Below are 16,108 nucleotides of genomic sequence, written 5' to 3'. Positions count from 1 at the left end.
GCAGCAGCATGCAGAAAAGACAAACAGCACAGAACAAGCCTTTCATTTCCGGCTGCCGTGCATGCTAATTAGGTGTCTCTCTGGGAATCTGAGGTCAGGACCCTGTTATTTCCTGTTAAAAAATGTCCTTAACCAATCCTTAATTATAGTGTACAATCAAGCATCTTTCTTGTCACCCTGACCTGCTAAACAGGGGTGGGAAGTTGTTAAAGTCTACGATTTTAGGAAAACAGCGGTGAGGTACATCAACATATTGGACTGGATTAACAATATTTAATGAACTAACAGATAGATTAATATGTATACTTACTATAATAATAAAATATGGCTTAATAATACATACATATAAAATGAACTATATAAACTAATGTATTTTTAAAGTTATAAAAATATACATCATACATGTACATAAAATTAAATATTTATTACTAGATACTACAGAATGACATTTCTATGATATAGATTTATATATCCATAAACTGTAAATTTTTTTGTTTGTTTGTTTACTCTCGAAGACCATGAGCTGGCCTAATGACGTCGTCACCTTTTTAACCCCTGAAGTTCCAATAACGCACTACAATAACAGAACTCATTACATAGGGTCATGCTTTAATATCTTGAACTTAACCTCTATTAAAAAAAAAAAAGACCCGGCATGCCTGTTGCTACAGCAATTCTCATTTCTGCGTGTTTACCCGAGGCAACAAAATGTTCAGAAAGAAACTATGAAATCGACACAGCCATTGTTCTGAATAGTTTTTATGCATCACACAAAAGCTGAACGCATTTTAACTTCAGATCGGCGTGTGTGGATATCTCTTTATTGAAGAAACTGTGTTTGAAATGACAGAAGAAAAAAAACTCTGTTAAGAGTCAATTTAAAAAAAAAACCCACTGACCTTGATAATATGAAGACTCCATCATGGTGATGAAGAACCATAATCAGTGTACTTGGTTCAAACAAACAAGAAACCTTTCTGTATTTTGTCTTATTGCATTAGTGTTGTTTGGCCCAGAAGTGACTGTGTGTGTGTGTGTGTGTGTGTGTGTGTGTGTGTGTGTGTAAGCAGAGTGAATGGGGCTAAGGTACCTGGAACCAAGCAGAACCCTCTCCAGCTTAAATTCAGTCAGATACTGGATCACTGGCCCCAAACAGCAGATGATTTGGCTCTCTAAACTTAGATAGAATGGAGAGGACCCTGCACAGAGACACGACAAGTATCGCACAAATATATTCTAAAAAACCTTGATGTTGGTTATTAGCTGTGATTTTGCATTTCAAGGATAAGTTTGAGTTACACTGGTGACTATGAAGGCCATAGGACATATTTTACATCAGTTTCATCCTCATCAAACCAGTCCAGGGTTTCCCATACATAAACCATTGTGTGGCACAGCACCACACAATGGATTCCTAGCGCCACACAATCAGACTCGCGATTTTGGAAAAAAAAAATCCGTTGCGCTAATTAAAAATAATGCAGCCTTCCCGATTCGCCTTCCGACCCCTTATTTTAAAAGGTAGCCTACGTCGTGCTCGTGATGAGCTTTATCATAGCCTTCTTGGCTTACAGGAAACGGACATCCCGAGTCAGGCTATAAACCAATTTTGATGCATACAGCAGCAGCTTGACGCGAGGAACCGGCCTTATTGCATTATCCCGTTTATCCCGCTTCAGCAATGACTTCCCTTACGATAGGGCACTGGAGTTTTTTTTTTTTTTCAGGAAGCCACGCAGAATTAAATGTTCTGATAGGGCATGCAGGCTTTGCACCAATTAGGGTAATGCTTTTTCATTATTGTTAGTTGCCTTGGTGTTACCTTAAGTGGTTTCTTACATCTAATTATGATATTTTATTATTTTGTTGTTACATTATACTGTTTATTTCATTTTAGTATTGGTTGAGGCAAGTGTTGAGTTCAATATTTAAATTAAAAACCTCCAGCTTGTTTTTTGCAATTTATTCCTTGAATGTCAACTAAAGAATGATTGAAAGATTGCCACCAAAAAGGCAAAAAACTAAGGTAAAAACCAGAGATGCACCGATTGACCGGCTGCTGATCGGAATCGGCCGATTTTCACGTGATCGGCCATGACCGGCGACTGGCCAGGCAAAATTATATGCCGATTTTCTGCCGATCAAAACTTGTGTATCACATAGAGATGAAAGTGGAAATACTCGTAATTCGCAACTAAAAAGACTGCAGCTACACTGGCAGCTTGAACATGCTTTCTAGTGTGACTGTGTTGCGCTTGCGCAGAACAGTGTCAGTCCTGCGCGCCTAACGAGCTCCGTTAACAAAAAAAAAAAAAAAAAAAAATCACTATTTGGATATCCAGCTTATCCAAAGCTATTGATGTTTGGATATCCAAATATAGTGATTTTTTTGTGCCAGATATTGGATGTGAAAAGAAGAAAATGTTTGTGGTTGTGTGAATTTCCCATTACAGGAATTAATACGTTAGCCTATTACCAAACATCTAGTTAGATTTGTACAAAGACAGAAAGAAAAAAAATGTCTTTGTTTTACAACCTTGGTAGCACTTTATTCCATTGGAAATTACTCTACAAATACACATTTGACAAAGATGATAGAATGGCTATGGTATAAGTAAGTATGACTGGAAATTATTTTTGTATTTTGATACTGAATGAAGAAATGGGTTGTTCCATAAGGCATAAGTTTTCAGATCTAAATAGGCTTATGAAAGTGTGTTCCATAGCAGTTGGCAAATAATATATGAGGGGGAAGTTGTTTTTGTGCCAGATATTGGATGGGAAAAGAAACAATGTTTGTGTGAATTTCCTATTTCAGGAATTAATATATGTTAATACCAAACATGAAGAAAGATTTTACAAAGAACAATGTCTTTTTGTTTGTTTTCAACCTTTGAGGTGTTTTTATTACTGAATTATATACTAAATGTATTACTGAAAATCTGGCAGAATGTTCTATTAAAGAAAAGATAAAAAGAAAATAGTCTTTGTGTGTGCTGTGAAGTGGTTTGAAAAAATGAAATCGGAATCGGCCAAAATCGGTATCGGCAGGTCACACTCCATGGAAAATCGGAATCGGCCCAAAAAATTGCAATCGGTGCATCTCTAGTAAAAACTAAACTTTAACTTCAATTTTGGTGAGTAATTTTCATAAATTTAAAAGACAGGTTTTCCACCAACATCAAGCCCAGCAAACTAATGGCCTGCCCTGTAATGTAAAGTTGGGTCGAGGAATGAAACCAGGCAGGGTTCTGGGAAAAATTGTTTTAGCTGTCTTCTCTTAAAGGAACAGTCCACCGTATTTCCATAATGAAATATGCTCTTATCTGAATTGAGACGAGCTGCTCCGTACCTCTCCGAGCTTTGCACGACCTCCCAGTCAGTCAGACGCAGTCAGACGTGCTGTCACTCCTGTTAGCAATGTAGCTAGGCTCAGCATGGCCAATGGTATTTTTTGGGGCTGTAGTTAGATGCGACCAAACTCTTCCGCGTTTTTCCTGTTTACATAGGTTTATATGAGCAGTGATATGAAACAAGTTCAGTTACACAAATTGAAACGTAGCGATTTTCTATGCTATGGAAAGTCCACAGTATAACGACAGGCGTACTAACACCTTCTGCGCGCTTCGGCAGCGCATTGATATCTGAGCTCCGTATCAATGCGCTGCCGAAGCACGCAGAAGGTGTTAGTACGCCTGTCATTATAGTGCGGATATTGATATTAATATATTGATATTGATATCTGAGCTCAGATATCAATGCGCTGCCGAAGCGCGCAGAAGGTGTTAGTACGCCTGTCATTATAGTGCGGACTTTCCATAGCATAGAAAATCGCTACGTTTCAATTTGTGTAACTGAACTTGTTTCATATCACTGCTCATATAAACCTATGTAAACAGGAAAAACGCGGAAGAGTTTGGTCGCATCTAACTACAGCCCCAAAAAATACCGTTGGCCATACTGAGCCTAGCTACATTGCTAACAGGAGTGACAGCGCGTCTGACTGCGTCTGACTGACTGGGAGGTCGCGCAAAGCTCGGACAGGTACGGAGCAGCTCGTCTCAATTCAGATAAGAGCATATTTCATTATGGAAATACGGTGGACTGTTCCTTTAAAGAACTTAAAAGAATTTAGATTGAACTGAATAATCTCAAATGCTTCTTGTAGCTTTAAAATAGTCCCAGCAGGTGACTCTGAAGAAAAATACCATGTTTGAACACCACCCGCTGTAAACACTTTGCATACACCCCAATGACCGACTCCACCGACCGCCACGACCCCACCGCGCACGATTCCCTCATCGGCACAGTGGAGCACCACAAATTGCTACCTGGTCTGTGGGAAACACTGCAGTCAGTGAGCTCTTGTGCTCTGCGGCTGGGGGTGAAGTCATCCTGGAAGAGACCACGCCCATCAGGATAGAAATGTTTCGGTAATCAATCAGTCAGAATAACTGGGTATCGATTTGCAGTGACCCCTCCCTCTTAAGTGGACATAAACCATGCAGTAAAATGCCCCCACAAACTGACAGAGGCATCTGTTTTTCCTTTTATTTGTTACCCTTCCGTAGGTGTAATGACACCATTTTCCCACTGTGCATTTAAATAACAGAGATGAAAAAAAGGGAAAAAAACTTGAGAACTTGGCATTCTTGTTTTAGTTCATTTTCCACCAACCTAAAATAACTCGAGTTGTTTATCATTAAAACTTCAACACAGACAAAATGCTCTGTCCATTTGTCCAACGGGCTGCTTGGTTAACCAGGTCATACTAGCAAGAATGAGAAAAAGACAAAAAGGCTTAGTGACAAAGCAGGGTTTCTATACTTCCTCCTTGTTAATGCCAAGAAAACCAATTTGCTCTGTGCCAACATTATATTAATAAAACTATATTTTCATTTCAAGCCATAATTCATGACATTTGACCAAACAGAAATAACCACCATAAGGATGCTACCAACACCATAAAACCCCTGTACATTTTGCATCCTATATGACCCGAAAATGACAGGTGTTTGATCGTGCTGCGTTTCAACTGTAATAGACCTCTTGCAGTCACGTGACCGGAATGTAAACAGCCGCCATCTTGTCGGTAAAAAACACCGCTGAATACTGCTGCACTCGTGTACAAAATGGATCAATTTCAACCGACGGACTACACGGCTCATTTTTCTAATGAACAGATAACTAGATATATGTCTAAAATAAACGACCTACAGATTAGTGACCCTTATCGATTACCGGACGGAGTTTTCACGACCGTGTCAGTGGATATTGAACTGCCAGCGGAATACCCAGATGTGTATAATTACCTCATTAACTTTCCCTCGCTGTTCAGTGGTGAAGCACTGCGTGCTTATAAATCTCTGGACAGTTATCTTTACAGAAATTCAGGATTTGTCAGCCCCCCTCAGATGTGCCATCTTGTAAACAAGAAAATAACAATCCTCATTGGACGGGTAAGTCACTTGAGTATTGAGACCCCGCTGGTCTCGCTATCTCGTCCGGAATGTTGTGCATGCGATGGAAATCTCTACAAACCGTCATTTTCTGCTGGAAACCAATGTCCAGTAAGTCCATACGGTTGTAGTGGATATTAAAGTCCGGTACAGAAAAACACCACGCAAAAATACACATAAAAAACGTGCACAGGTAGGGAGAGCTTGTAGCCGCAGCATCCCCATCATGCGCCACCATATCCACTATTATGGTTGAATATTTTATATTATCAGTTAGATCAAGTATCAGTAGTCTATCACTATTACTGTATATATGGTATACCTGATAGCAGCAATCCATTTTGCACGCCTGTCAGGGTGCCGTGGCAGCCTACTGTCAAGTGTATGTGAGCATCATGGGTTTCCCACACTTGAAAGGGAAGGACTCGGACACAGGATTCCACTCGTCTTATGTTTTATTGATTTTCAGTGGAGTTGACGTTGTAGTAGAATTGTATATAGTAGGGTTTTCCAGAAGAAAAGGTAGAAGTAGAAGTAGAAGCAGAAGGCGGAAATATGGCGTTTGACCGACAAGGCGGCGTCTGTTTACAATCTGGATCGGATGTGACATCACATGCAAGTGCTCCATATAGCACTGTATACACAGGGGTAAGGTTCTCAAAACCTATACCCTCGAGAAATGAAGTAACGCAATGATGTTTTTCAAAGTGCAAACACCACAAACAAAGACTATTACATATTCTGTTTTAATTCAGTGTTTGTCTGCAGTATGAACCGAACTGTTAGATCCATCCCCAAGAAGCCCATCCATTATCTGTAGCCGATACAAGGTCGCAGGAAAGCTGGAGCCTATCTCAGCTGACTATGGGCGAGAGGCAGGGTACACCCTGGACAAGTCGCCAGGTCATCACAGGTCTGATGCATAGACACAGACAACCATTCACACTCACATTCACACCTACGATCAATTTAGAGTCACCAGTTAACCTAACCTGCATGTCTTTGGACTGTGGGGGAAACCGGAGCACCCGGAGGAAACCCACGCGGACACGGGGAGAACATGCAAACTCCGCACAGAAAGGCCCTCGCCGGCCACGGGGCTCGAACCCAGACCTTCTTGCTGTGAGGCGACAGTGCTAACCACTACACCACCGTGCCGCCATTCCCAAGAAGCATTAGTTCTTATTGGTGAAAGAAAAACAAAAAACAAAATATTTATAACTGAATTGGTGGTCTATAGAAAGAGCAGAGCTTCATTTTCAGGTGCAAAATCTTTTAGTTCTCTTGTGCAGCAGAAAAGAGTAGAATGACCAACACTAAATTAGAAATTACTCAAATAAAAGAAGTGTGTGTGTGACTGGAAAAGTGCACACGTTGTCTAGCATCTACTTAAAACCAAAAACAGTTGCTGAAAAAAGTGTGCGTCTAAGCAACACTATGAAAAATAAAAGAAAATCCTGAATACTGTTTTAAAAAAGAAAAAAGGGGGGGTGAAGAGGGGGTGGCGTCTAAGAGGAAATGTACCAATTGAAAAGTTTTGTTTTAAAGACTCTGGGCCACATGAAAAACAACAGCCTCGGGTCATTTGTTAACGTGTGTTTATTACAGGGTGGAAGCCATGCCAGAGAGAAAACAGGCACCATCGGAGTGCATCAGCGCCGGTGACACAGAGAGGTAATGAGTCGTGTCTAGAGATGGAGAACAGCCCAATGCGAAGTGATTTAATCCTGGATTTGGCAGGGACGGCCAGGCTGGTTCGTCCCACACGCCTCCAGGCTAAAGACAGCAGCCATTGATCCACCTGCCGCCTGTCCCTCTGACAACGATTTTTCAATTACAGGACAAAGCCCACACACTGACCCCATGTCAGGCTGACCAGATAACTCTACATTCAAAAGGCCAGCTTGCCTGCCAGGCAGGATGACTTTGAGGGGGCGGTTAGGTATCAAACAGACAGCACAGACACACACCCACACATGCAGACAAAATAACAACAAACACTTACCCTTTTTCTGATCTTCTGCTGTCTGAGGAGTCACGCTGCCATACAAGTTCCTGACAGTCGCCATGGCAGTGAGGTATTCAAACTGGGTGCTGTCTCGCTTCTCGATACGAATGCGATCGTCTGCTTGGACACTGCCATGGAGGGATAGAAAGAAATTTAAGAGTTATATTTACAGCAAATAGGCTCTGGTCTAAGAATACTCGAAGGCTAAAACCCTGTTACATAAGAGTTAGTGTGAGACTGAAATTTTTTTAATAAGCTGTGTAGATCTGGTGCTTATTGAATGAAACGTAATTAACGCGTTAGTTTCAACCTTACATTATTTCCACAACCAATAAGCTAAACTAAAAGTTCTCAAATCTCTCTGAATGAAATAACACCATTGATATTAGTTTTAATGGAAATGTTAATGATGTTCGTCAGTACGCTAAATGTTTCTCAGAGGTTACACACGTCTCATCTTTTTCCATCAGTAAACTTCATGACCAAACAGCTTCCATTTCATTGACTTGGTCCGGCCATACACATATCTCACACACACACACACACACACACACACTTTTTTCCCCCTCAGAGGAAAACGGTGCATTACTTACACACACACACACACACACACACACACACACACACACACACACACACACACACACACACACACACCTGCCTCCCCTCCATTCAATAACAACACAATTTCAAGGTCCCTCGCTTTTTTTTAATCATCGCTTTGCAGTTGCTGGGGCAACTGTAGCACGCATGTACACATGATGTGTATAAATGCATCGATCACAAGCTCCCTTTCCCGTCCTCCCTCCCTTCCAGTGATTTTGACTTGCCCATAAATAACAAATGGATGGAAACATGCATCACTACACGCAACATCCTGGCACACTACGTAAGCATAATCTCTGATGGGCTGGAGCAAATTAGCACAGAGGGGAAGCTACATGATGACATATGACCTCAGTATGAGGGAGAGGAGGCAGGAAGAGGCCTTTCAAAAGCAGCAAGCAAAAATCAATTCACAATGACATATCCATATCCTTGAGAACAACACACACACACACGGCTCTTCACTGCTCTCGACTCTATAAAGCACAAAGCCTCAGATGGAACTTTATTTATTAGCCCCCTTCAGAAGGCTACAAGGTGACATTAGGCTTTCCAGCAGTTAGACCTGTGCTCTCAGATCAGCTGCCATGCCTCATCTATGTTTTCCTTATAAAGCATCCTTGAAGTCAAAAGTAAATGTCCACAAAATCTGTCATCACAATCACAGCCATATAAGCTTTTGGACTACACTTGTCTTTTTGACATAAAATGCTAACATTTATTATTCCACTGAATATATACATGTATCGGGTGAAGGACAAACAAATCTGCCTTTTTTTCCATCAAAATTCTGTAGAAACAAGCATGTATTTAAGCTCACAATGATGTATAGGTAAAATCATGTTGAGTACGGAAGAGGAAAAAAAAAAAAAACCCACCCACCATTGATGAACACACTTCAGCTGTATGAGCAAAAGCCCCGCCACTAGGTCCTTATTTACATGTATCATAAATGCGACATTCCCAAATTTACCCTCATATACTTTGAATACATGAAACGCACCTTAAATTTATGCAGGTGCTGACAGAGTGAGCCAATTATAAATCTCTCATCTCATCTCATTATCTGTAGCCGCTTTATCCTGTTCTACAGGGTCGCAGGCAAGCTGGAGCCTATCCCAGCTGACTACGGGCGAAAGGCGAGGTACACCCTGGACAAGTCGCCAGGTCATCACAGGGCTGACACATAGACACAGACAACCATTCACACTCACATTCACACCTACGGTCAATTTAGAGTCACCAGTTAACCTAACCTGCATGTCTTTGGACTGTGGGGGAAACCGGAGCACCCGGAGGAAACCCACGCGGACACGGGGAGAACATGCAAACTCCGCACAGAAAGGCCCTCGCCGGCCACGGGGCTCGAACCCGGACCTTCTTGCTGTGAGGCGACAGCGCTAACCACTACACCACCGTGCCGCCCCCAATTATAAATAAATAAATAAAGCTACAGTCAGACACAAGGAGAAAAGTCAATAGAAAGGGAAACAAAATTAAATTTCCGTGAAGTAGTGAGTTCGAGGTTGCTGACAATAAAGATGTTATTTTCACATCCTCAAAAATGGCTAAAAATTAAGCTAGTTGTCCATTTAATTCTTTGGCTTAGCATGGGAAAAGAGGAGTACCAAGAACTTACATGAAGGTCCAAATAACACCATAGGACTGGCATTGGACAGAGCAAGAAAGCTTTCTCTGTAGGCTCACCATTCTTGAAGCGTACAAGGTCAATAAACAGATTCACAACAATGGGCAGAATTGTGGATTTCAACCACAAAATCACCACAGAACCATCTGGCCTCCAATGCAGGTAAGACAGGCGTTTTTAATTCTCCAATTCATTGAGCTGAACTGTTCACCAACAACAGGTCATTGCATAGGTTAATAAAAGAGGGTCCTTAAGGGACTCCAGCAACTCCAATCTAATACCAAGGCACTATGCCCCTTTTAAAAAGACTTAAATGCAATACTGGGAACACACCACAAGATGTGCCATTTTGGAGATGCTCAGACCCAGTCATCTAGCAGTCACAATTTGGCCCTTCTCAGGGCCCGTTTACATGAGGACGCTGTCGGGTAAAAACGACTAAATATTTTATCGGAAGTGCCTTTCGTCTACACGGGGACGGCGTTTCCGAGGCTGAAAAACGGAAAAAATTGAAAACGCCTTCCAGAGTGGATAAGTTAAAAACAGCCCCCGTTGCATATCCGTCTAAACTACCCAATACGCGAAACTCTGCTCGGATCTGCTCACGTCGGGTACGCGTTTACGTCATACATATGTCATATACTGTACATGCCAGCCCGGGAAGTAAGAAAGTAAGTAAAAAAGTAAGAGCATGTCTGATTACATCGATCCAACGGACCTTCAAGCTGCTCTGGCAGCTTTAATAAACGTCCAGGAGTCCTTCGAACATCTATACCGAATCTGCACATATACCGTTAAAGAACAGAGGCGGGTATAGTATGCTCTTACTTTCTTACTTACCATAGCCAGAGTAGTCAAAGTTTTCACGGTGCAGATCAGACAAGACGGAAGACGTTGCGCATGCGTGCAGACATAGCGGAGGTCTTTCACAGCACCACCTAGCCGCCTGGCATGCACATCCAATTGAATTCCACACATTTATGCGTCACCGTATAGATGCAGATTTCCTCCTTGAAAACGGTCGTGTAAACGCGGAAAAAAAGTGAGAACGAAAACGGACTTTTGCGTTTTTGTTTCAGACCGTCCCCGTGTAAAGTGGGCCTCAAAAAGTCACTCAGATCCTTACACTTGCCCATTTTTTCCTGCTTCCAACACATCAAGTTAAAGAACCAACTGTTCTCTTGCTGCCAAATATATCCCACCCCTTGACAGGTGTCACTGTAATGAGATAATTATTGACTTCACTACTATTAGTTTATTAGTGACCATAATGTTATGGGTGATCAGTGTGTGTATACCGTACATATACATACACACATTGTGTATTTTATGCAAGTGTTCTCCCCAGAGCGCTTTTGCGTATCAGGGCCGCCCGACACGCTTTAATTTCATGCCGACACGCTATTTTTTTGCCCCGACACTCGCTGAAAAATCACGCCAGATTTGTACCTTGCGATGTTTGGGGCATATTTTCAAGGAAAATCAGTGCTTTAGGTCGGTTTGGTGGCATAGTGCACTCAGGCAGACCGGAAACATCCCTGGGAAATCCCCAATCACAACAAACGCCCTCAATCATTTTGCTGTTGCACTGGTACCACGACGCTTCAGTGCGCGGGCGAGATCGTGGTTTATGGTTTTTGTGTGGTGGGCATACATCTCCACATTTCTGTCATGCCAAAAAGAGGCATGAATGACGCTCAGCGCCCCACCGATTTGTGTTTTCGACAGCTAAATGAGAGTAGGACAAAAGAGCCAGAAAGAGAAGAGGAAAGAAGTGAAACCGATACCCAAGTTTGAAGCATTAAGTAGGCCCAAGTATAAAGGTGCTACTCAAGATTGTGGCATTTGTGCAGTAAATGCAGTCAACAGGGGGCATGATTATTATTATTTTTTTAACTGCAACAGAACTCATTTAAAAAACTTTTGGTTAGTGGTCTGGCAGTGGTTCAGGTAATAAAGCAGCATTATTATATACTACATTGTTGTCAGATGATGACTTTATGTATTGCTCATGTGAACCCCATGCTGCAAACCACAGCATCACAGACCTTCACTTATTGTAGCAATCTTTTCAACCATGTTAACAGTAAAAAGTGACATTGTCAGTACCACCATAAAATGCTCCTAAAAAGTCACCAGATGGGCTCCCTTTTTTCAAAATTTTCCGAGGGGGGCACCCCTCTCGTACTCTCTCCCCACGCGGAGTTAAGGTTGTTTCTGCATCAGTGGTCCAATGTTCTCTAATGTGTTCTAAAGGCTTTCCACTTTCAAACAGGGCAAAAACATTCGGAAAAATAAAGTAAGACAACAGGGCAATGTTTACTATGCACAATGTGGAGAAAGTCGGCAGGTGGCCCATTTCGTGAGTTCCATGTTATAATAAATGTTCTTGGATGGTGCTCAATCGTAGGCATATTTCACATTGTTTTGTGAGAAATTGAGCCTGTCGCCAATTTTGGAGATAATTGGCCCTAGATTGGCTCAACATATCCCAAGAGGAAATGAGATACAAATTGGTATGCATCGCTCTGACAAGACTGAACGCTTGATGTTTCTTTATGCTATTCGCCCTTCCTCAAATAAGATCTCAGCAAAAATCAAATTGAATATACAGGGTATAACTTAAACCGAGTAAACAGTATATCCAAAAGATTTGGAATGAAAATGTAAATTTTACAGAAAAATCATTACATTTTATCTTCTCATCTCATCATCTCTAGCCGCTTTATCCCGTCCTACAGGGTCGCAGGCGAGCTGGAGCCTATCCCAGCTGACTACGGGCGAAAGGCGGGGTACACCCTGGACAAGTCGCCAGGTCATCAACATTTTATCTTAAGAAGAAAAAAAACCCCTCAAAGGTTAAATGTTGGAAAGTGGATCTAGCCTACAAAAAGACAGCAACCCATTACATCAAATCAGTTAGAATAGATGTAATGAAACAGTAGATGATTCACGTTTAAACATCAAATTATCCTTCCATTTATCATACAGCTTTCAATTGTTCTACAAATAATACATCTATTTAGGCACTGCCGAAAAGCAGAGCTCCCAATGAGTGTAAAATGTGTTGGTAAATAATCCCACATTATTTTTTAAAAAGCAAATTAAAAATAAGTGCTTTATAAAACCCCATTTATCTTATGTAAATGAAGATACAAATTTCATTGTCCAGGGCTCATGTGTTAATGAGATACATTGCCTTGCACTTACGATCAGGTTCCCCGTGATGGTACGCGTATGTGCATTGTACAGTTGCAAAAGCCATTAAAACTCAGATCGATGCATTACCATATTCCCTTAAGTATGGAGTTTCACTTTGAGTGCAGGGAGCTCCACTGTCATGGCAGCATACACAAAAGACTCATCAATAAAACAGTGGTATAACTTCATAATTTAACTACTGATCACTAGTAGTGGTTCAGATATTGGTATGGCAGAGTCTCGAGTCTGTTTTTAGTGCAGCAGTTATATTGTAGTCGTCGTGCAATAGCTCTATGGAACATGCCACTTGGGTAACAAATAAAATAAAAGTTACAAAAAATAACCCCTTCATTATAAACGCAGGCATCATGATTATATCTTGCCCTGTGGTGAGACAAATTTTGATGGTTACAGAAATCCCTGAGGGAAAACTGTGGCAAGGCCTCAGTGGTCGAACAGTTTAGAAAAGAACAGTACATTGTGAGTATGCTGATACCCTGAAGTGCACTTTGAGCCAATAAGCAGTAACAAGCATGTACTATGCACTTGGGTAAATAGTTGGCAGTAACAACTATGACATGGCAGCAACAATTCCCTCTAGGGTCTCATTACGCACACGACAGCAACCCATAGGCAACTGTTGCTAGGGTGACCACCTTGGCTACACACTGGTGGCTAATATAGGAGCTCAAACTCAGCATCCACCAGTCAGCTACCATAAATTACTGTTTACATGAAGGTCTAGGGAATTGAACTCTTGAGCTAAGTGTCATTTATACAGAGGCAGCATGAACTCAGAACTTGGTATGGCAAGCGGAGGTCGATTCTTAACTCCATCAACATCCAACCAAAGCATTTAAAAAAATAGTCAAGGCCCAAAAATCAGCAAAACGTACATGGGTGTCTTAACAAAACGCCCCTTTGCCAAGTTAGAGCTTTATCCCGCCCCACCCCATTATTTCCCCAGATTGTCCCTAATTTAATCATGGCCAATTCCCACTAATCACCTACCCATACAACAGTCCACCAAGGCATGTGAAGCCAGCCAACCACATCCTTTTGAACTGCTGCTCACGCAACATCAGGCGGGAATAGGCATTCACATTACAAGTCTCGCTGTTCAGTTCTGATTTTTTACTCAGATTGGATTTGACCATCTTGACTGTTTATATTTCATAATTACAAGGTGACCTGTATCATGCATCACATTTTGCTCTGGAGTTCATTTTCGCAGTTTGTTAGTTGTACATGATCAAGTTGAGACGCTTAAAAATTAATTAATTAATTAATTTTAAAAAAAATCAATTAAAGAGAGGTAGCTTTTGCTCCCCCTCCGCAGCTATCGTAGCTCTCCTCCATTATTGTTTTGCCACGCTGCTGGTGCTGGCTGATGAAGACAGCGCTCAGCACTATGCACACAGATAAAGCCACAGCCACCCTTTGTAATGCGTGTAGAATGGGCTTTTGCATTGCCTTGTTGAAATATCCTTGGAAACGATGTCGTCTTGAAGGCAGCATATGTTGCTCCAAAAATCTCAAATGTACTTTTCTGCATTAATGCTCCATCACAGAAGGAGTGTAAGTTGCCTATGCCAAGGGCACGGACAGCCCCATACCATGGCAGACCATGGCTTTTGGACTTGTTGCTGGTAACAGTCCAGATGGTCTTTTTCATCTTTGGTCCGGAGTACACTGCATTTCTTACAAAAAAAAAAAAAAAAAGACCTGGAATACTGATTCGCCGGACCACGACACACGTTTCCACGCGTTTCTGGATGCAACTCCGCATTGTAGTGCTCGACAAGGGTTTGCCAAAGTAATCCCGAGCCCATGTAGTTACATCAGTTATACATGGATGATGGTTCTTGATGCAGTGCCATCTAAGGGATCAGAAATCACAGGTGTTCAGCTTAGGCTTGCGCCCTTGCCCTTTACACACCAAAATTCCTCCAGATTCCTTGAATTATTTAATGATATTATGCGCCGTAGAGGGTGAAATATCCAAATCCCTTCATATTTTTCTTTGAGGAACATTGCTTTTAAACATTTCAATTCATTTTCTCACACATTTGTTGACAAACTGGAGATCCTCAGCCCATCTTTGCAATCACTTGTTGAGATCACATTATTATTTCATTGTTTTACATCTTTACTAGCCCTAAATTGCCCCCATACCAACTTTTTTTTGGAATGTGTTGCAGGCGTGAAACACAGGAACGGCTGTATATTAACAAATTAAATAAAGTTGACCAAACAAAATATCTTGAGTTGATACCGTCTGCAACGAAATGCAAGTCAAAGTAAATTTAGAAAAATCACTGCTTTCTTTATTTGCATTTTCCATAAAAAAGTCCCAACTTTTTCCTGATTTACGGTTTTGATAATATTGAGAAATGCTAGTAAACAATGCTAGTCAGTCAATGTAATACTGTAATATGATAATCAACATTATATAATGCTTATCACCGTTGTACAACCCCGATTCCAAAAAAGTTGGGACAAAGTACAAATTGTAAATAAAAACAGAATGCAATGATGTGGAAGTTTCAAAATTCCATAATTTATTCAGAATAGAACATAGATGACATATCAAATGTTTAAATTGAGAAAATGTATCATTTAAAGAGAAAAATTAGGTGATTTTAAATTTCATGACAACAACACATCTCAAAAAAATTGGGACAAGGCCATGTTTACCACTGTGAGACATCCCCTTTTCTCTTTACAACAGTCTGTAAACGTCTGGGGACTGAGGAGACAAGTTGCTCAAGTTTAGGGATAGGAATGTTAACCCATTCTTGTCTAATGTAGGATTCTAGTTGCTCAACTGTCTTAGGTCTTTTTTGTCGTATCTTCCGTTTTATGATGCGCCAAATGTTTTCTATGGGTGAAAGATCTGGACTGCAGGCTGGCCAGTTCAGTACCCGGACCCTTCTTCTACGCAGCCATGATGCTGTAATTGATGCAGTATATGGTTTGGCATTGTCATGTTGGAAAATGCAAGGTCTTCCCTGAAAGAGATGTCATCTGGATGGGAGCATATGTTGCTCTAGAACCTGGATATACCTTTCAGCATTGATTGTGTCTTTCCAGATGTGTAAGCTGCCCATGCCACACGCACTAATGCAACCCCATACCATCAGAGATGCAGATTTCTGAACTGAGCGCTGATAACAACTTGGGTCG

The 16,108-nt window shown here is 41.3% G+C and overlaps 1 protein-coding gene across 3 annotated transcripts in view; it reads right to left on the bottom strand.

Annotated features, from left to right (window-relative positions):
* The window catches only part of msh3 (mutS homolog 3 (E. coli)), a 208,319-nt gene that overhangs the window by 135,602 nt on the left and 56,609 nt on the right, over positions 1–16,108 (bottom strand). For all 3 annotated transcript variants that reach the window (XM_060906976.1, XM_060906978.1, XM_060906977.1), the window contains exons 9-10: positions 7,465–7,595; positions 1,091–1,199 (exon numbers count right to left, since the gene is read on the bottom strand). In XM_060906976.1, the coding sequence (XP_060762959.1) occupies positions 1,091–1,199; positions 7,465–7,595 (240 nt within the window). The remainder of the gene's footprint in view (positions 1–1,090; positions 1,200–7,464; positions 7,596–16,108) is intronic.

This window comes from Neoarius graeffei, chromosome 24 (genome assembly GCF_027579695.1).
Source record: "Neoarius graeffei isolate fNeoGra1 chromosome 24, fNeoGra1.pri, whole genome shotgun sequence".
Lineage (NCBI taxonomy): Eukaryota > Metazoa > Chordata > Actinopteri > Siluriformes > Ariidae > Neoarius > Neoarius graeffei.
The sequence above is the reverse complement of the archived record's forward strand: the minus strand, read 5'-3'. Positions and strand labels throughout refer to the sequence as shown.